The sequence below is a fragment of the Perna viridis genome, chromosome 3 (genome assembly GCF_037379345.1).
Source record: "Perna viridis isolate PV_CMFRI_1.1 ecotype Kerala chromosome 3, ASM3737934v1, whole genome shotgun sequence".
NCBI classification, from domain to species: domain Eukaryota; kingdom Metazoa; phylum Mollusca; class Bivalvia; order Mytilida; family Mytilidae; genus Perna; species Perna viridis.
In genome coordinates this window covers 11,815,845-11,839,213 of record NC_142447.1, presented here as the reverse complement: position 1 = coordinate 11,839,213, position 23,369 = coordinate 11,815,845, and the positions used below count along the sequence as shown (strand labels likewise).

General features: G+C 31.2%; 1 protein-coding gene across 7 annotated transcripts in view; it reads right to left on the bottom strand.

Moving 5' to 3' along the window:
- Positions 1–23,369, bottom strand: part of LOC148621015 (uncharacterized) — a 100,400-nt gene that overhangs the window by 56,072 nt on the left and 20,959 nt on the right. For 4 of the 7 annotated variants that reach the window (XM_088575001.1, XM_088575006.1, XM_088575002.1 and 1 more), the window contains exons 5-14: positions 18,413–18,509; positions 17,918–17,984; positions 16,720–16,987; positions 14,754–14,836; positions 13,079–13,099; positions 10,424–10,582; positions 8,600–8,786; positions 7,987–8,332; positions 6,427–6,444; positions 1,383–1,546 (exon numbers count right to left, since the gene is read on the bottom strand). In XM_088575001.1, coding sequence (XP_088431127.1) covers positions 1,383–1,546; positions 6,427–6,444; positions 7,987–8,332; positions 8,600–8,786; positions 10,424–10,582; positions 13,079–13,099; positions 14,754–14,836; positions 16,720–16,987; positions 17,918–17,984; positions 18,413–18,509 — 1,410 coding nt within the window. The remainder of the gene's footprint in view (positions 1–1,382; positions 1,547–6,426; positions 6,445–7,986; positions 8,333–8,599; positions 8,787–10,423; positions 10,583–13,078; positions 13,100–14,753; positions 14,837–16,719; positions 16,988–17,917; positions 17,985–18,412; positions 18,510–23,369) is intronic. The other 3 variants (XM_088575004.1, XM_088575007.1, XM_088575005.1) reach the window with 2 other exon arrangements.

Here is a 23,369-nt window from a genome sequence, read left to right as displayed (position 1 = left end):
ATCATGAAGTGTAAATGACAAACTGAGGAAATGATCTTGATTTTGAACAGATAAAAAGAATATGCTCAAGACAAGAAAGATGTTCAAATCCATTTAACAAATGAAGGTATGCTATGCTTTATGCACAGACAATTGGACAGATTAGGTTTCAAATAATGATTGACTGATTTGTCAAAAAAAAAAAAAAAACTCAATATTTTAAGTCTTTAGAAAAAATCATGTAAAACTGAAATTTTGATATAGCATGTAAAACTGAAAGTAGGTAACTTTGGAAAAAATCAGCAAAGCAGAATGAAATGTGAACTTGATCTGTAACTCATCAAGGTACACTCGCATACTAAAAATCAGCTCAATACCTGAAAGCATTTAGAAAAAAAGTGCAGAAAACTTAAATTTCAGTAAAAATTTGAACAAAAATCAGTGAAGCTGAACTGAACCTAATCTTGACCTGTAACTCATCAGGGTAGACTCACATACCAAAAAATCAGCTCAACATCTGCAAGTGTTTAGAAAAAAAGTGCAGAAAACTTACATTTTGGTTAACTTTTTAAAGTTCAAGGGCCATATCTGGGACAAAAATCAGTGGAGCAGAAGGAAACATAAACTTGATCGGTAACGCATCAGGGTAAACTCAAATACCAAAAATCAGCTCAACATCAGGGTGGAAAACTTAAATTTCAATAATTTTTTCATTCAAATTTCAATGGTCATAACTTGGATAAAATTCAGCGAAGTGGAATGAAAGGTAAATCTGATCTGTAACTCATCAAGGTTGACTCACATACCAAATTTCAGTTCAACATCTGCAAGCGCTTAGAAAAAAAAAGTGGAAAACTAAAAAAAAATTCCAGACTGACAGATAGATGGACGGACAGAGTGCAAATATAAAGTCCCCTTCGCCTAAAGCTGGTAGTGGACTTAAAAGTCAAAACTACAGATTATTGCATGATACAAAGTATATTAACAAATTATGAAAAAAAAATTTTAAAATCTTTCTAACTAGAAACTTTAAAGAAAGTTTCTCATTTCATACTCAGAGAATAGAGTGTGTCTTCCCTTGATTGACTGAACATTACCTGATAATCTTCCTCAGGTATTTAACTGGACAATAAACCAAATGTTTGATTTCCTATCATTTCATAAAGTATTAATCTAGTTTGATTGAAAGTTTAAATCTCCTTGTCAATTGTCCAGTAATTTAACTAAGGAAGTTTATCAGGTAATTGTCATTTAAACTCTATTCCCTGAAGTTAACTATATCTTTGGCTGTAACGAGTTTAAATTGGATTTTTTCTGTATTAATATCAATTCTAGTTTAAAAACTGAGATAAAATCAACAAGAAACTTCTTATCCAACACAGGAAAATAAAAATAATACTTACACATATTCTGTTGTGTGACCCAATAAAGCAGGAGCACCGTCCAGAAGACTTGTCACAAACTGATGTTTTACTACCATATACATTACAACTACATGCTATACACCCAGCAGAATATTTTGCATTCAGATCATAGTAGCCATCTACACATGTATCACATCGTCTTCCTACGAAATATATGGTTTTAGAAAGTTAAAAAAATTCAATGTATTGATAGAGTCAGTTTTATTACAGTGCACACAATGGTGATGTTCAAGGGATAGATTTAGTCTAACAATCACCTGATAAACTGCTTCAGATAGTAAAATGGACACTGTCAAGGAAATTTTAACTTTCTATTATTCCTTTGTTATTTAAATAGTATTACAGCTAAGAATCATGCAAAATGTGATTAATGGTTTGAAAGCCTACATACTTTTATTTTTGACATTTTGTTTAAAATGGCACAGTAAAAAGAAAGTAACATGTGCTTTTTCATACAACCCATGTTCATAGGAGATAAAAATTATATAGAATGTACTGAAGAATTTAAAATTAATAGAGATAACTCTGAAAATGATTCTAAAATACAATAGAATCTATTGCATTTTCCAGGTGAATTATCTCATAAGAGCAGTCAGACTGGAACGAATAATTATACATTTCATCTTAAATACCTATAAAGCTATAAAGCAACATAATAACACAAGTAAAAAATATCTAGCATTTTTTTAGGAGTATCACATTTTAAAGAATTTACATGATTCTTACAAAGACTGGTACTTCTAAATCAGATAGAAAATTAAAATGTACTTATCATTTGTCAAGCGCATGATCACGACCAAAGGTAGCTCACTATGATATTGAAATTTAATCAGGGGAAGACCAACTCTTTCCCCTGAACATAATCATTGTTTGCGCTATAAAAGGCAGAAAGGTTAAACGCATGTTATTGTCATAAGACAATATTTAACATCTTTATATTTCTATCATCTCCTAAATTCCCTCTTAAATATTCCTGTTTCAATTAAAAATCTTAGAATAGCAAATCAGAGCAATCACATATTACACAAAAATCATGGCAACAAAATGTGACAAATCAATTGAAAAAAACTACACAAAATTTATTGTACTTAATATGTAACAGAGATAAAGAAAAAAGTGAATAGTCCTCTTTTCATTTTTATGGAATGCAAGCCATTTTTAGAAGTTTTTCAAAGGGACAAAACCCATCAACATCTAACAACCTGGTTGGTGGCCTCAATAAGGAAAGGGAAAACAATGAACAATTTTCTTGGAAACTTTCACTATTTTCACTTCGGCAAGTACCTAAATGGTTTAAAATAAGTTAATTAAAAGCATTCATGTACCAACTGCAGCTATAATAAATTGAATATTTTAATTTGAAGTCTACTACTATCCATTGCTCAAAATTGACAGTAACCAGTCTGTCCAATGACAAATTTGTAAAAAGTTACTGTACTGTTTAAAATCTTAAAAAATGAAGCCAAAGTTGGAAATATGAAAAAGGACTATTTAAGACTCTTGCAACTTGATATCATCTAAGAATATCCTAGTTTTCCCCTTTTTTCTAAAAATTTACTATGCAATTGCAGCTGATTATATTCAAAATAAATGGTAAAGTAACAGTATAGGACAAACAATCCAAGGCACTGTTATTCTTTCCGTTGTAAAGTAACTCAATTTTTCACTGAGATAAACATTACTGATTTTTGTGACAGGATTACCTTTGGTTGAATACAATGCAGATAAAAACTTACCAGATTTCGTCAGGCAACAATAATTCTTTCATGGAAATATGTAACAATATCACGTTTTCACTAATTTTACTCATTTTTCTACCAATGTTGATTTGACAAATTTGACATCATTGCCAACTTTGATACATTCTATAACTCAAACCCACCCTCTGTTCTTCATGCAGGGGTAGAAATAAGCACTCCCCCCGATGGCCCGCTGCAAGAAAATTTCATGACGGGCAGGTCACAGTCAAAACGAAGCCTGTCTCATGAGACATCTAATTTTGACATTTTTCCTGTTCAACATATCAGAAGGGCATTTAAACTTCATTTGACCAATTATACAAATGTTCTTATTTCTACCCCCATCGTGCATCTAAGAATAATTGTTATATATCCCATGCTTTTTAGTCATGCAAACAAACCTATATTTATATAAATGTAAGCTAGAAGATATTTAATAATAACACACAAATATACATTTCAGCTAAAAGATATTTGATAATAACACACAAATGTATGCTGTAGATGTAATTGTAAAGTTGATGGCAAACAATATAGTACTTAGAATGCCTATAAAAACCTTGGAAATCCCAGGAGACTATTTATCGATATTTCAAGTTTAAAAGTCATATATGACCTAAAGATTGCAGTTTTCATAACCTTAGTTGTATTTGCACACACATGTCTTGTACATTTCTATCTACATCACCATAACATAAACATTACAGCAAATAGAATTATTAACTTCAGGAGATAGAGTTGGTCTTCCCAAGATTAAATTACCATTAGACATTACCAGATAAATATACAATACATGTACATGTATTTTGCCGGAAAACATCAAATTTATTTGACAAGCTTTAGGAACGGTCAGATCGCAAGTGTTCCCTGAGCTAATCTGACTGTTTCGTAGCGAGTACAAATAGCTGAGATGATATTATACAGTGGAGGAATAAAGCTTTCCGTTATTTGACACCCTTTATTTGTATAGTAGAAAACTTAGTAGAGGGATAAAATGTCTTAGATAGTTGTTAACTTGACAACTGAAATTACTCCACATGTATTTGAATCTACCTTTATTCTATCATGGTAAGACCGACTCCATGAAGTTAACTATTTTAATTGTTGTAATTCCACAACAATAGATTGACATATATGACACACAGGTTAAGTCTACACCATATCACAGTGGGAACAGTATTCAAATTTTGAAAATCAAAAGTATTCTCGATGCAATTCATGCAAAGACTAATTTGAAGATGTATGGTTTAAACGGTTAAGATAGTAATGGGCATGGAGAATTGTACTAATGTGTAAACAGTTTGCAGTTTAATAAATTAATGTGACAGAAGGAAACAGAGATATATATTATTTAAGTGTTTTTTTCTATGAGAAAACTGTTTACCACTTACAACAAATTCAAAACTGCTGAAAAAAATTAGAAATGATGTCAATGTGCACTAACTTCTAGTTTGAAAGATTTGTGGAACATGAGTATAAAATTTCCATCAAAAGTTCATTATAATACTTGGAATACCTCCTGACTAGACTCTGACAGTGAATGTGGGATATGCAGTGTTTTTTATAAATTTATTTGATAAACTGGTAATAAGCAAATAAAAAGAGACCAAAGGTTTTCAGTTCAACCACAAAATCATTATAATTAGTGCATAACAATATACTGTGAAAGTACTTTAATTCATGGATACCAATTTTCGTGGATTAGGTAAGAAACAAATGTTCATGGATTCTTGAATTCGTGGTTTTGAAGTTTTCAGTATACACATCCATTCAAATCTCCTTTTTGATGGGAACCAAATTTTGTTAATTAGCCTTACCACGAAAACCATGGATATTGGAATACCCACGAACAATAGTACCTTCACAGCAGTGTATGGTCTTTATAACAATATAGTACATGGCCCTAATAACAGTACATGAAATAACAATACAAAATGATAAAAGATCAGAAGTGCAGCCCCAGTATGCTAGGCTAAGGGTTAAAGGTCAGCAATGCCTACCCTCTCCCCTAGTCAGTTAAACCTAAAGATTAGAGATATAGCCTTCTTCTTTTGCTCCAAACACCTACTTGTTATCTCCTGTAATCAATTTCTCTCAAAGTCATGTAGGAAACATCAAATTAACATATTTTCAAGTAATTATACCTATCTTTAAATAATTGAAGACAGGTTCAATTCATTTGAAGTAAGGTTCAATTGATTTATACCTATCTTTATGTGAATATTGAACCTATTTCTAATTTATTTCAAGATAAGTATAATTGATTTATTCCTATTTACAAATCAACTGTACCTAGGTACAAATAAGTAGAATTGAGCTGATCTTAAATTGCATTGGACCTGTAGGCTTTATTCAATTGTACCTATCTTCAAATAAATAAAAGATAAGTTTAATTCATCAGAAAATAGGTACAATTGAATTAAACCTAGGTACAATCGATTTGAAGATGAAGAAGTCTACCTTGTGAAGTGGCTCAAATTAAACGTCAATAAGACTGAAGAATTCGTGAGCGATGGCCACATTTAAAAGGAAAAAAAAGGAACTAAATACAAATAAAATAAGAATAAAACTAAAACAAATTGATAAATTTGGTTACTTTGTTAGGGAACTTTAAAATGTTTATCACCTTGTTTTTACATTTTATTCACCTTTTATTTGTATTTAGTTCGTTTTTTACCTTTTAAACGTGGCTATCGTTCACAAATTCATTATTCTTATAATCATTTAGTATTGTATAAGAGTGTTTGAGATGTTTGGGACTAGCTACCCTTCTGAGTCTTTATTGCAACACAGACTTGCAACTAGTAGTGTGTCATCTATGACAATAAGTGCTCTATCTACATATTGATGAAGAGGCTGTCCATTTAAAAATCAGGCAGATCCTATGACCTGAGTGGCACAGGGTAAAATTTATCTCACTGAATTTTTTGTTTCAATGCAATGTATATACCATATGTATGTCAAAAAGTATAAAATTGGTTTTGATCAAATTAAAGAGTTATCTCTCTTTGTCATTGAATTTCAATGCTTTACAAAGTAATTCATTTCTCTTCAATCATTGTAGTAAATCAAAATCAATATTCAACATTGAGAAAGGTTGCATTTGTGATATGAAATAGGTGAAAATTTTTGAAAACAAAATTTGTCATGTGCCTTTGCTCCGACAGCCTCTGAAGTCTATTACAAGGATTTTACTGTGCAGATATCCACAATGAGTTTGTTCTGTAGTCCTTATCTGATTAGTATGAAGAACAAGCTGTTAAAAAAGTGTGTGCATAATTTACCTGTAACTGTCTTCTCACCTGTTTAATTTACATGTTTTTAAACACACACAAGAAAAAAAATATATAAAGTTCATAGATGAATGAGACATATTATAAGAAATTAAAAATTTTAAAAATAATCTTGGCTTTAAATGATACAACTACTAAACTAGCAATACCTAGTTAAAAATACTACTCAGGGGCTGCTCTGGCTTCCAAAATTCTGTCACCAGAAAAATCGCCAGCTGCCATTTTATGTCGCCAATTTTCAGAAATTAGAGCCAGAGGGGGGGGGGGGCAAAAAAAAATTATACTTTAAAAAAAAAAATATGACAGTATTAAGTCCACTGATGAATTATCTTTGTCAATTCATCAAAATAACCTCTCCACTCATGACATACATGTACGCAAGATTCACTCTTGATGCATGTATGAAGCAGGTTTTTAGCTCTAGTCTGTCACTTTCATATGCATAAAATAATAAAGTACTACTCCAGAAACAGGTATTTTATTTCTATCAAGGACTTTATTACTATTCTCACATAGTCCCTGATTTTAAAGCATTTTCACCTTCGTCCTTTATGGTCTAATTTATCTTACGATATAATTTAATTTTTTTTTTTAATTTAACAAACTTGATTCTTTTTTTTTTCAAGTGATAAAATTTCTAACAAACTACCTTTTGTACCATGGACCATTAATTGTGTCCCTGTTTAATTATCTTGGTATCTGAATAGTATTTCCTTAATTAGATTTTGGGAATCCCCATTTTATTTGTTTACCAATTTTCCTGCCAAAAAGTCACATGGCAAAAGTGTAAACAGATGTCATCCATTTTCTTTTATCAATTCTTTAATTTCTAAGTGTTTAGACACTTCCTGATGGGATAATCATTGTTAGTTGGATTTAATTTATTCTGTTATTAGGTAAGTCTGTTTCTGAATGTATCACATGGTTTAACAGGGCTGTGAAGCTTGTATGTAGCCATGTGCACATGGCCATAATTGTATTTACCTTTGACTAGGTGATGAGAATTTTGATTGGCTCAATAATATATTTACATTTTATTGACACCTCCCATGAGGATATTGTCAGTCACGGTCGTCTGGTCTAATTACCATTAATTGCCTTCAGTCGTAAATTGGTCATGGTCAGTTAACTCTGACCAGGTGCCAACATAATTTGATAATTAGAGAAAATATCCCTTCCTGTCAATTTTATTATACAAAACATAGGCGCCAAGAAAATCGCCAACTGGTTATTTTTGTCGCCAGTCAAATAATAAATCGCAAATTGCAACATTGGCGAAGCCCAGCGCGACCCCTGCTACTGTACACTGGGAATTTGGCATGTTATTTTTTAATGATTTATATGAATACACATCACTCTACTTGTACACAGTTTTTAAATTTGCATTATAATAATATGTTCTTCGAAAAAAAGATATTCATTACAAGTTTATTTTTTACTACAACTCTTACCGAGAAAACAGTGAAAAAATAAAACTAGCAGATACATTTTATGAAACTAAATGAAAAATCCCTTCAATGCATAAATTGAAATCAAAATTCAGATACTCACCATTGGTTAGAGTTTTACAGTTGCATTGGCCAGAGTCCACATTGCAAGACTTTGATATATCCTTTGTCCCATGTTCATTACAATCACAAGCCTTACATCCATCATCAAAGCTACTGACACCATAATAATTCACTTTACATGCATCACAATTTGGGTTTTTTACATTTGGCTGGCATATACACTCATCACATGTGACATTGTTTTTGCACCTAAGTGTCCCGTTTTCATGACATGAACTACGGGTACATCCATCACTATTGGAGCTGGATAGGTTGTAATGTAAATGTTTGCATGTATCACATAGTGTACCCTCTACATTGGTTTTACATTGACACTGACCACCAACCTACAAGTAACAAATAACAAATGTCATAATGGATGACACTCAATATTCAAGATATTTGAAATAAAACATAAGTTTCTGTTGAAGATCTGGGATTTTTTACATAAGCAGTGAGAAATTCGTTCCTTTTTACAAGTGGAAAAACAGTTGAACAAGTGAAAAGGCACATTTCCCTCATAATTAACAAAATAATCAATTAGTTCATTGTACTTTTTTGAAGATTTTTTTCTTAATCATTACAATATAGAATAAAACTTTTGACTTTCAAACCTGATTACAAGTTCTGCTGGATCCCTGTTCATTACACTGACATCTTCTCTGGCACCCAAACTCTTCTGCCTGTCTATAATATTTGTCTGCACAAGTTTGGCAGTGTGTACCTTTTGTATTTCTTGAACAATTACATGTGTTGGTGTTGCCAGCTCCACAGGTGTCTGAGTTGCCATAGCAATGACATCTGTCAAGAAAGATATATAATTACATGTTTTTTTTTTAATCATTTAAATATCAAGTCATCAGTTTAAAACTGTTTTCATCTAAATACAAAAATTCTGATCATATGAATACTGAAAATTTCCGTATGCTGTACATGTGTTTCAAGGAGTAACCTCTCGTCAGTATTAATAGAATCAAAAACTTAAAAAGTTCTAGATTCAAAATTGAATTGTAAAAAAATATTCAAAAACAAAAATATTGAAATCTATATAACATAAAAACAATAAAATCTTACAATGATAACTAAATTGCTGCATAGGTCATGTATGATGAAAATGAAAAGAAAAATAACAAGTAAAGTACACCAACTGTGCAAGTAATAAATTTTATAATAAATTCCCAGGTTTACATAAACAGTTTTTCAATAAGACAAAGATTTCCTTTAAATATTTGTAGTCATATAAAAGTGATATAACAATATTGTAATGCTAATGATTCTTCACCATTTATCTACTCAATAAAATGTAAACAAGACATCTTCATGTGGTTTGATACTGTAAAAAAAAGTTATAGCCTCAATTAACCAGCTTAAATTTTAGATATTTCATAAATTACTTGTGAGTTATCAGAAAAAAATCTTTATACAGATTTTCATGTAGAATCGATTGTAGCCTGAATGATTTGGCAAAGTAAACAGATTCATATTTTGTCATTATCAATAATATTTTAGTCATAATTAAGAAATGCCAAATTTTTATCATAAATAAGAAATGCAACATTCATTTCTGGTAATTTAGACAGAAAAATGGCACTAACTACTACAAAAAGTTTTTTTTATGACTTCAGCTCTGTTGAAAATGGACAACCACACCATTGTAAGATGTGGTTTGATACTGTAAAAAAAAGTTATAGCCTCAATTAACCAGCTTAAATTTTAGATATTTCATAAATTACTTGTGAGTTATCAGAAAAAAATCTTTATATAGATTTTCATGTAGAATCGATTGTAGCCTGAATGATTTGGCAAAGTAAACAGATTCATATTTTGTCATTATCAATAATATTTTAGTCATAATTAAGAAATGCCAAATTTTTATCATAAATAAGAAATGCAACATTCATTTCTGGTAATTTAGACAGAAAAATGGCACTAACTACTACAAAAAGTTTTTTTTATGACTTCAGCTCTGTTGAAAATGGACAACCACACCATTGTAAGATGTTATTATTCTGTCCATTTCATTGAGATTTAAAGTTGACACTGTGAGCATACTCACAAAGAGAATACCCTATAAAATGGAGTTAAATGTAAAGTGTAAATCCTTCGTCTCTCTTTACAGGCCTACTACAATAATTATATTCCTTCATGTACATCTGAATAATTTTATGATGCCCAACCTTCCTTAGAAATTTAATCCAAATCCAAAGAGTGGTTTAGCGAGAACTGTGCTAAGGTTTTATCATGTAAACTGCTCGTTGATTTATCTCCTCAGACAATAATAAATTCCTCCATGCACATCTATATGTAATGTTAATACTTCCTATTACAAGAAAAGTGGACAGACAAGCAGATGGATGAACAGGCAGACAGACAGGGGGATTCCTATATACCCAAAAACTTTGGTTTCAAAGGGGGTGTATAAATATCTGTGCACCTACCTGCCTTTCACAATAATTTCTGAGATTTGGTGATGAACTTCTTTGGTACCACAATGTTCAATGAATTCTATATCTAACTTGTTTGATAATACTAGCTCATACTGACTTCTGTTCTGTATATTACTACCAATACCACTCCATTTCAAATTATATGGAGGTCTGAAATCAACAGATTTTCAAAATTATAGAATTCATTCCTTTTTTTTTTAATTTATTAAAACATTCCTTGAGTTAAGCTGTGTATCAACCAAATAAATGAAAATTATAGTTACAGTAATCATAAAACAATTTAAAAAATACCGCTAAAAAATTGTACATTCATTTACAACCGCTTAACATATTTTTTTATATTTAAAAAATAAGCTATTTTTCATCACAGCAAACATCCTTCTAATCAGCCACCATGCTAGTAAGTTGGTTGATAGGTAGCTAGAACTAGAAAACATTAAATATGTGGTCAATGCATTTTGACATGCCAAGTAAATGGGTTGCAGAATATAGATATTAAAAATGTTTGGTGGCTTGCAGTCTGTAAAATTCATGGACCATATCATGCATGACTCTACTATACCTTATTTTCATTTCCTGCCTATTTTTGTATATAACTTATGAATACAAATGATTTCAACTTATGATTTCAAACAAAGCACAAATGGTCTTATTTCTATAAAATTACATATAGATTATCATTCAGTAATGACTGGTTTAAATTATTTTACCACTTAAAAATGCTATTTTTAAAGTTTTTTGAGATGCCAGCTTTAGCAAGCATGTTAAAATCTTAATTTAACCATAGAGAGTGGAGAAATAATCTTAATCCTATGGAATCTGTAGAAACCTTGGAAAATTCTTGCAGAAATTTAATCACTATGTTAGGGGACAATTTTAAGGAATATTTTATCTACAAGATTTCATCAGTCCAAATTTTTCATACAATTAGCGAAATAATTTCAATTGGAGTGGTACTAAAAATACCAGGAATAGGTGTAATTTGACTGCTAATGGCTGATCACTGTTCGTAACAATCTAGCCTGATTTATCTTCTATCTTGGCAAATGACATTTAATCAATCACTTGAACACATAAATTGTTTGTATTTGAATTTTTTTTCTGTTGTTCAAACACTATTTCAAGATTTATAACTATTTTTTCTATCCACATCTGTAATTTAATCAACACACACACACTGCCCCTGTCAATTTTTACTGATGCCAAACATATCTCTAGCTATATTTTTCAGATTTTCTACAATTTCAAAACTTCAAATTATGCATGGGAAGCATTAAGATTTCAGTCAAATGTATGACTAAGATGTTTCCCATGAAGTAAAAATCTAATAATTCAGAATAAAATTTTATATCACATCAGCCAGGCCAAAGTAAAAAACTAATTTTCATATTATATCAGTACACAGTTTCATAAAAATTCAAGTTCATCCTCTAATCCTTCCCCAACTCAATTTATAACCCATCAGATCACCTAAAGTTGAACAGTTGAGGAAAAACTAAGAATTTGAGGAAATTTTCTATTTGTGATTTTATCATGAAACCCTTGTCAGATGATGTAAATAACAAAATAGAATGGGATAAAACAGGGATTCAACATTTACCAAGACAAACATACTAGTAGAAACTAAAAAAAAGTGATAACTTATCAGCTGTGTTTTACCTCTTAAAAATATTTAGCATGAATTTGATCAATTAGCATTAAGGACAATGGAACTGAACATGCAAACAGTTATAAATGTAACTTGTTACTTGAAAATGCAGTATCATAAGTTTTTTTTTACATCAAGCAAATGAGAATCAATTACTCCTCATATTATTGGTAACCATAAATCAGTCTCATTTTGATAATTAAGTGGGATAATCTGGTTCCCTGTATATATCATCATCATGGGCAGTAAGTTATCCGAATTAATTACAATCTATTTGAAACATAGTCAAGTGCAGATCCAGAGATTTTTCCAAAATGGGGACTTTCAGGTAAAAGAATTATTAATTTTCCAAGAAAGGGGAAGGGGTTTCTAACCCCTGGAACAACCCCTGGATCTGCAAATGAAATTTGTATATACAAGCCATTACAGACTTCTGGCTATTTAATAAACTGAAATATATTCCAGTAAACAACAGCTTATTTTAAATCCATAGCTGTAAAATTTACTTCTTTTTTGACACATTTCAAAATGAATAAGCTAATATGTTATAGCACAGAATATTGTATCTTGTTAAGTACATGTACATTTAATTTGCATGCTTCTAATGAGTTATTTCAATACTACATACATTTCATCTTGAAAAAGCACAGAATGTTGGACATGAATTAAGACATATTATTGGCTTGCTTTACCACTGTATTATGAAGATAACAAGAATACAACAGAACTTCAAACATAAAGCTCAAAAGTTTAAGCTCAGACTATTGAAAAGTAAATCTATAGTTATTTGATTGCAGGCAATGGATTACAAAGTACTTCTGTACTTTGATTTTGCTATGCAACATTTTTGAATTATTTCCCTTTGAAGTTCACCTTTGTAATTAAGTTAAATCTAGGTCTTACAGTACACACTAGGTTTACTGTAAAACTGAAATGAAACGGCAAGATATATTTTACAAAGCAGGCTAAAGAAAAGAGAGAAAGAAATAAGTTAATACCCATCAAATAATGCGGAGTTACTGAAAAGTGGAAGTCTATATGTTATGATACATGAAAAAATGCTCAAACAAAATTAATTAGATGATAATTAATTGGCAATTTAAAAAAATGTATACATATGACCATGAGTGCTCAAGAATGCAGTGACTTCAACATTCAACATATGCATGGAATGTTACAATTCCCTCCTCAAAGCTAAACCATCTAGCTTTTTAATTTTGATCATATTTTTGTTTTTCAGGAATTCTAATTGTTTTCTTTTCATTTTACAACCAAAATACATGATTGATTATATCAAGATGATTTCTGTTATTTAAAACCATTTTCTGATTTATTTTTTTTTTTGCAAATGGCAAATTAATTAACCAAACTTTCAATGACTTCTAATAACATGTATGTAACAACAGCTAAGTATTGTGACATTTTGACATCAATAAGTGAAAAAAATAAATTCACATTTGACATGTTGAAATTTATAACACTGGAGAAAAGTGTTCATTTCTGCTATCTTCTACAAAACTATACAACTAAAATAAACAAATATGGCACAGAAGCCACATCTCAACTTTTTTCTGTGTCTAATGAACTACAATAATAGATAAAGTAAAAGAGCATCGTTATTTATTAATCATGTTAATACCAAATCACTTTGAAAAACAACAAAACTAACTAATAAATTACACTGGGGTAGGAAGGAATTTTTTATTAGAACAGCCAAACAGTAAATTTTCAGAAAAATATTATATCTTATATACATAATATGCAAAATATTGGTACTGTTTCATTGGTTTTTGAAATTATTGGTACAGTTGGAGCAGTACCAACCATACCGTCTTCTAGGCCCATGACATAAGAAACGTGTCCTGCTGACCACTGATAATTACACATTTTTTTAAGTGAAAAGGGCCACAACTTCTGAATGCTAAAGACAACATTACCTGACCAGTATTTCAATGACCACAACATTGTGTCACACTTAGCAAGCATTTTATATAGTGTTCAACTGATATAACCAGGAAACTAAATGTGTGAGAGATAAATTGACCAGGGTATTGCTACATATCCCTAAATAGTTGGATTGATTGATAAACTGATTGTAGTTTAAGAGACTGTCCATGTAAAAACCAGGCAGTTCCTATGATATGGGTGGCACATGTACAGTAAATGCCACAGATTTAAAAAAAAAATGTAATGTTTTTATCATATATATGTCAAATAGTACAAAAAATTCTTTAAATGGATGATGGATGGTGCAGAAAACGATTTTTACAGTTCCCTAAGAAAGCAACCAAATTTTGCAAAAAATAAAAAAGTTATCTCCTTTTTAAATGTATTTCAATGCTTTCTGTGTAATTTATTTCTCTTTAACCTTTGCAGTTAATCAAAAACCAACATTCAACTTTAAGAAAGGATGCATTTGGGACATGAAATGGCCAAAAAATTTGTCACATGCCGGCCACTGCCTGGTTTTTGTGTGGATGCCCTCTTAACATCTTATCATGCTTATGACAGGGATATCATGCATTTCAGGACAAGAACAATTGACCAATGGAACAACAGTTAAGCAGTTAAGAATTTTCACAAACTTAATAAATTCTCAAGCTAAGTGTGGCCTTAGCCCGAAGCCAGGGTTTTGGAATCAACTCAAGGTACAGCATTAAGAAAACAATTTACATGAATGTCCTACTGTGTCCACTGCCTAATACCAATTTTACTTCACAAGGAGTTGACTCTAATTTTACTTCTATTTCATGAATCTGCAAAAAAAAAGATAATAGAATTGAATGCTATTAACATATCAATTTTTGCAGATGCTATCACATGAACATATTAGCAGGTGTCAATTTTTAATTATTTTTTGGCAGTTTCAAAGAGTAATCATGGCAACCACGATTCTGGAGGAAATCAAAAGAATGTAATCCAGGGACAAAGACCAGACATTGAAAACAGACATACACAACAAACAACACAAACTAACCAAAATAATACATACAAAGTAACAAAAAAATCAGCAACTCAGACTCCACTAAAAAATGAGAGCATGGACCAGGTGTACTGGTAGGGAAGCTTTTCTAGAAACACCCGCAGAGTTGCTCATAAAAAGTCAAGTCCAGGATAGAGAAAGATGTTCCAGAAGCCTAATTGTAAGAAATCTAGGATCATACAAAAAGTCTGTGTAGTTACGGCAAGCTCTGGTGTAAGGTGTGATATGAAAACTCCATACGCAGGTGCTGAAGGGATGTTGCTACAGATAAAAGGAAAGTTGACAATTCTAAATGAAAAGTCATCACGTCTGTCATAAAGTTTGTCAATAGTTTTCCTTTACCATGATCTCTAAGTGTAGGTCAATTTATGTGACTCACTCAACAGTGTCTGAAGTATCCTTTATCTTAAGTTCTTTTGGGTAGATGCAAAGTATCAATATCCCCGAAACTAGGAATGTATAACAATAATATGTCATCTATATAGAGGAAAGTATGATTAAAGGATCTAGCTAAACAATCTTCCTTCTTCTGGATCAGATCAGCTATAAAGTCAGCCTCATAAGAGTGAAAGAATAAGTCAGCAAGTAGAGGAGCACATTTTATTCCCATTAGAATGCCGACCATTTGTTGAAAAATGCATCCACCACACTTGACAAATATGTTCAGAATTTATAAAACATCTTCTTTGGTACATTTGGAAGATGATTTGGAATTATTTTTTACAAAGTATGATAAATCTCTACCAAGAACTACATATTTGTATCTAGGTGTACCGTCTTCATTGGAGTAACAACAATGTATTAAGTTTTTGAGTCTGGATTTTAACTATAAATGTACATGGGGAATAGAACTATAAAAAGCTGAAAAATCATCATTTAATGCTATTGTATTCTGATTATAATCTTGAATTGAGGTATTAAATAAAATAAGTGTAACTGGAAATAATGTCACTTACTGTAAAAAAAACAACAAACAATCTTTTTTTTTTAAATTTAATAAAGGGACACACTAACACTGGGAGTGCACTATAAAACTTTCAACACTTTACAATAAAAACAGCAAAAAAAGTTTATCTTCAGATCATCCTTCTGAAATAATTGGTATACTTTTGCACACAATGGACAATAAAGATGAATTTTCTAATTTTTTGCTTTTTGTATAGCATATCATAGAGTTTGTTTGATACATGGATAAGATAGGGAAATGACTGTGTGTTCCAGGTTCTAGTTCCAGTGCATTTTTTTTTTCAAAAGAAGCAGAAGGTGATACATGTCAAAAACTCACAAAATTCACTTTTGTTCCTTATTCATTAACAGTTACAGACCAAAAAGCTAGTTTTAGTTGGTATTTCTGTTGTTGCACTTCAGAAAGTAAAATTATATAGACTGTGTATGGAAATTTAGAGTTATCGCTCTTTATTTGGTTGATTTAAGTGGGAGATTGATGTATGGTTTTCTCCAAAATACAAACCTGTATGCAGAAAGAACTATAATTACAAAAAGCATCGTTTGTTTGGGAAGTTTTTCTGCACCTTGAAACACCTCTACCAATGGCAGTGTCTGAATTCTATGGTATATAGATTGGTACTAATTAATGGGTATGTAATCAAATGAAATCCAGTATACTTGGTATTAAGTATCTACAGATATATCTACCTGATAGCTGCTAGTAAATTCCAAAGTTATCCTTAGATTAATTTGATTGTTTTTCCAGGATGTGGATGTATCATTGTCAATCATGAAATAGGGAATGGAAAACTCATTAAAGCGACTTATGACATCTGTCCCATCTTCCTTAGCACATTCCAAACTGAAGGAAGTATCTGTATATACATTCTTTGGATTCAAAGAAGGACATCTGCACTCTGTGTACGGCTCTATCGATGCAATGTTTTGTGCATTGGAAAAGATTTGTTGAATTTCCCTAAAAGTAGATTATGTTTACTTGATAGATATCTAATACATCAATATCAAAATGTTGACAAAATTTCCAAACTTTCGGAGCCTTTTTATTGATGTGATTATTTTTTTTCTTAAATTTACCACCTTTCTTTAAATGTAATGTTCAAGTATTTTGAGAAAATGTTACCGGTAAGTTTTCACAGGAATACTAAAATCAAAATTAACTTTCCCACAATAAATATCAGCTTTCCAAATTAATAAATCTTTTCAGATATTCAAGTTTACTACTGGTCAAAGGGAGAGTGTTACAGTCAATAACTTTCATACCATATTTTGACCCCTGCAAAATAATTATCCTGAGGTTAAAATATCTTGACAAAAATTTGCATCCTATGATAATTTACCCTCCCCAGTACATTTTAATCCAAAGCTGTAATATTTCAACAAAGTTACTTTGGTATTCTGATACAACTACCCTCCTCTAGGGAGTTAAAATATCTTTTGAGGATTATGGTAGAATAATCCAGGGGTCAATACTTCACAGGATTAAAATATCATATGACACCTACCAGCACAGATGTTATGGTAAAAATATTTAAAAATGTTTTTGACAATTTGCTGTTGCTCTAGCATTAATGTCAATATAAAGACACATGAATTTTCTAAAAATATTTCTTATTGAAAGACTTAACCCCCCCACCCTTCCAAAAAAAAAATTTTTGCAGAAAAAAACTGTATCTATGATTTCTTTACTATTCAAATGAAAATTGTGGTTGGTATCTATTAAAAATACAAATTTTGTTGTAATTGTAAAAATTATTTACATCATAAAATATTCAGATACATAATAAAAAAAGCAATACATTTTTATCAATGAATATTATTACATAAGAAATCACATAAACTGTTGTCATATACCATCAACTTTTAGAAATAATGCTACAACACTCACCTTTCAGACACGGCTGCACTGTAAAATCTCATATCAACCAATGTAAAGTAATCACTTGCATTAATACCTAAAATAAAGAAAAAAAATAATAATTATTTTTTCATCAAAACCTGCGCAAATACTAACAATGAATACCAAGGCCATGTAAATTAAGTCTCTAGTTTGATATATAAGATGTAATTATATTTGAGCAGCTGCTTGGTTTAGACAGGTTCACAACAGTTAAGAATGATACAGCAGCATTTTAGTACATGATTGGTTGATACAAGTATTATAAATTTTTGGCAGGTTTCACCACAACTATATGTTATTTTTGTCAATATACCGGTACCTTAAATAGCTGCTTATCTAAACTGAGTAACTTATGATACTTGGTTGTGTATCACAAATTTCCACTATGTCAACCAACAAAATGTTCTTAATAGAACAGGGATGATCCACAGGCCTAAGAACATAACCAACACTTACTTGTATTCATGTATTAGAGCAACTTACTACTAGGACTAATTTCCAAATCTACAGGTGATGGAAGATTTACATTTTGGTTCTGTACAGTACTTCCTATAAAAACTGTACCACTTTCTGTATTTCTCTAAAACATAAATACATAAGTATTTTTCATTGTGCATCTTTATACTAATAAATTCTTGAACAGTGAGTATATCTGATTCAGGACAACTTCCTCTACAATTGATCATGCCGCAAAGGGCATGACCTCATTTTTATCACCTTTTGACAATTTGATGTTAGTTAAGAATGAAATATATTTCCAGCAGTTGAAACCTTTTCCTAACAGATATTTTAATACCACAACTCAGTTGCATCTTCCATATGGCCTACCATAAGGATCAATTCGTCCATTGAAAGTTTCTACCTATGCTTATTTCAAGACACAGGCCAAAAACTGCACCTTTCCAGGGCCATTACTCTAATAAGGAGGCACTCTACAACTTCAACTCAAGGGAAACATTTGTAAGATTTATCACAAAGATTGTTTCAACAGTTGATACTTTTTTCTTATTTATTTCTGTCTTCAAGTTATTCCATAATAACTTCATTAAATAAAAAGCTACACCATGATACGGCACAGCCAGTTGAACTTTGTCTACTTGAGGCAAGTGTGGACACAATGTTAGTTAATTATGTACACAATAACTCATTTGGACACAATCTTGAACAATAATTTGAAATTCAATTTAATTATAAAGGTGCTTTATGGAACACTTTGTACCCCATTATCTGAAAAACAGTAAATGATAGGGTTAATTTGTCAAGCGTATTTCTTAAAGATCTTGTATTTAGGCAGGAATTTTCATATGGAATCCAATAAAAAAATTTTTTAAATCACATCAAAAATAAACAAGAGGTTCCTGGGAGTCTGAAATGCTCACCTGGTTAAATTTTTGCCTTTCAAGGGCAATTACTCAAACAAAGATTTGTCTGACAATTTTGGCCCAAAGAAAAATTGTACAACTTATCATAAGGATCATATCATCAATTGAACATTTCTTTCAATCTATCATAGTTTTCAAGATATTGGCTGAAAACTGTAAAAAAAAACAAAACATTTTTCACCTTTCACGGTCAATAACTCTAACAATGTGGCATTCGACAACTATGATGCAATGCAGACTTTTGTCAGTCTTATAGGCTAAAAACCACTAATTCCACTTCTCATAGGCTTCTATGCTAATTTCACAATATTCAATGGCTTCTCTGGACTTTACCATAACTTTAACCTGCAGAGGACTATATATCAGCATGATTCTACATATGTCAGCTCACAATCCTCAGAATGGCATGTGGGGTTAGCAGACTTGCGGTGCAATACTGGTCACCGGAAGTGAAGGGTCTATAAATAGCATGGGAAATCCCAGTGTTTTCACAAGATAGGGGTATATTTAAAAATCATTATGGAGATTAGGCTTCACATCACAAGAAGCAAAATGCACCTATAAAATGTACAGAAATGTTTTTCCTTTCAGAAACTGTTTAAATTTTTTAAATAAGATGAGAACTTTTTTCACAGCACTATGAAGAACAGGGGTAATTTCTGCGTAGGACTATTTTTGCGTACATTCCAAATGCTCATTGTTTGAATTGGTGGTCTGTAACCTAAAGAGTCACTTTTTGTCTTAGAAAAAATAAATAACTATACAGGTATCTTCCTACACACATACTGAATGCATTTGCAAAGTTTCAGTGAAATGTGACAAGCACTTTTTTAAATATTTGATTTTTAAATATAGGATAACCAAGTTGTGCGAGCAAAAAAGTGACAATATTCCACTATACTAAAATGTATTAAATATTTGCAAAGAACTTTTTCTGACTTTTCAAATAAAAAATATCAATCACAACTTGTTTTTTAACAATATTAATGAAGAAATAGTTTTAAAAGTAATCATTTTCTGAGAAATTGGTCTATTTTTAAAAATTTATTTCTGACATGCCTCCCCCTTTTTCTTGATCACATGTCAAAAATCCTAAATCTTTAAATTTTCACAAAAGGTGATATATTTGGCTTTAAATTTGTAAATACAGTGTTTTCACATTAAAACATGACCAGTAAAGGGCACCTAAAGCAAAAAAAGTACTCAATAATGGATTTTCCATGTTGCCATAGGGGAATGCTTATATGGCCTTAACCACAGTAATGAAAGTGAGTTTTTCCTCATTTCTAACCTAATTTTTGCTCAAATCTACACAAAACTTGATTTCAAGTGCTTATTACCACCATATTTAGGTAAATATAGCCCTCAAAGTTTAATATTTGATATTTTTACTAAATTTTCTACACTTTTTACAAGATAGGACATAAAAATCAGCCAAAAAGACCAATTTTCCATAATTTGGACCTATAACTTAAAAAAATGCATTTTTTGAAGGATTTTTGTAGTGTATTCCTCTCATGGCAAAGTTAACAAGATCTTCAAGTAGTTTAAAGCTATTTCAAGAAACTTCTCATTTTGCCATGGCTTCAGCTTAAGGCTAAAAACCACTAATTCCACTTCTCATAGGCTTCTATGCTAATTTCACAATATTCAATGGCTTCTCTGGACTTTACCTTAACTTTAACCTGCAGAGGACTATATATCAGCATGATTCTACATATGTTAGCTCACAATCCTCAGAATGGGATGTGGGGTTAGCAGACTTGCAGTGCAGTACTGGTCACCGGAAGTGAAGGGTCTATAAATAGCATGGGAAATCCCAGTGTTTTCACAAGATAGGGGTATATTTAAAAATCATTATGGACATTAGGCTTCACATCACAAGAAGCAAAATGCACCTATAAAATGTTAAGAAATGTTTTTCCTTTCAGAAACTGTTTAAATTTTTTAAATAAGACGAGAACTTTTTTCACAGCACTATGAGGAACAGGGGTAATTTCTGCGTAGGACTATTTTTGCGTACGTTCCAAATGCTCATTGGTTGAATTGGTGGTCTGTAACCTATACTGAACATCGCTTCGGCAATTAGTACAATTTGGTTAAACCTAATGGTTTCAGAGATATATGCAAAAACTTCCGTTCAACCCCTATGTTCTATTTTCAGTAGCGGTGGCCATTTTTTTGACAGATCAAAAATCCCTACATCAGTTTTAGGCAGAACACACTCAGGTACATTCATACCAAACTTGGTTCTGATTGGGCTAGAAATTTCAGAGGAAAAGATTTTTGAAAGAAAAAACATTAAAAATAGGGAAAATATATTGAAAATGGGCAATAACTCCAACATGGATTTACAAATTAAAATAAAAATTTGACCACATATAGATCTCATAATGCTGAACAATTTTATTTCGTGTCAGAACTTGGCTAAACCTAATGGTTTAGGAGATATATGGGAAAAACTTCTGTCTGACCCCTATGTTCTATTTTCAGTAAAACTGCCATGTTTTTCGACAGATCAAGAATCCCAAAGACACTTCTATGCAGAATATCCTAAAGAAAATACATAACAAGTTTGGTTCTAATCATTCAAGTAGTTTCAGAGAGGAATAGTTTTAAAAAAAATTGTAACAATGAAGGATGACAACAATGACGACAAACACCAAGTGATGGCAATAGCTCACCTGGCCAAAGGTCAATTTATGGGGGTATGGTCCTCTTTAGCACCTTATAATTTGTAAATTGTAAATGATATCTGAAATCTGATTGAAAATACAGGCAAGGATTTTCATCTAATAACTTTTTTTTTCAAAATAAGACCAGAAATATTCAAGCTACTGTCAAGAAATCGGAAAAAAATACTTGTTTCTGACCCCTTTGTGGCCGTTTATTCTTATTTGGCTCAAGTCACAACCTAAAAATTAATCCCAGTCTTCATTTTGTGGTATGGCAGCTTGTAGTACAATTTCAAGGTTCTTGCATCCCCCTTTTTGCCCCTAATTTCTGAAATGTTCAAGTCTTTACCCTAAAAATCAATCAAAGTCTGACCATTGTGGTATAGAATATTGTTAAAAACAACATCATCCACATTCCTATGCTTTTATTGGAGTTAAACAGTTAGGCTTTTTTCGGGCCCTTAATTCTAAAACAGTTGGGGTCATAACCCCCAAAATCACTAACAACCTTTCTTTCGTCAATTGAAACCTTGTTATAAAATTTTAAAAAGATCAACCCAATAGTATTTCAGTTATTGCACAAAAACCAAGTATCTACAGACAACATGGATGACAACACAAATGAGGATGACGGCACAATACTGATATACAACAGCAAATTTTTTTTTTGCGTTTGTATAAAATCTAACTATTTTAACCTTAAAATCTTTGAAGAGCACTTTAAGCAAAAGATGCAATTATATTTGTTTCTCTATTTCAAATAGATCTTGAAAAATACCTTGAAATAAGTGACTTCATCCCTCTGTTATATAAATAGACAAGGCAGCCATGATTTTTCAAAGATCACAAATCCAAATGCATTCTTTTTTGTGCAGATTATATTTAGAAACATTCATGTCATCTTTCATTTCAACATATCAAGAAGTTTTATAGAGATGAAAATGTGTGAAGAATTGTGAACAGATGACAACTGATGCCAAGTGATGGCAATAGCCCACATGACCCTTTGGGTTTCATGTTCATAGTTTTTGTATGGGTGCAGCAACAAGTGCATGAATTTGTAAATTTCTTTGCAAAAGTGTTTGTAATACATTATGTATTGTAATCAGGATGATGTAGGTGTCTCACTAACAATATTAGGGTTTAATTTAGGACCTTCTCAAAATACATTAAATGCATAAATATTCCCTTTTGGTCTGTCAAGTGACCATATTTGCAGGTATCACTTTTACATTATGCAGTTTAAAAATCAATTTGTCATTCTTTTCTGTCCACCACAAAAATACAAAATTAGCACACCCTGAATAGTTATACATTTACAGTAACAAGTACAAGTAACAAGAGAGGTATATACATGTACTAGTATTTAAGTAGCACTCCAAC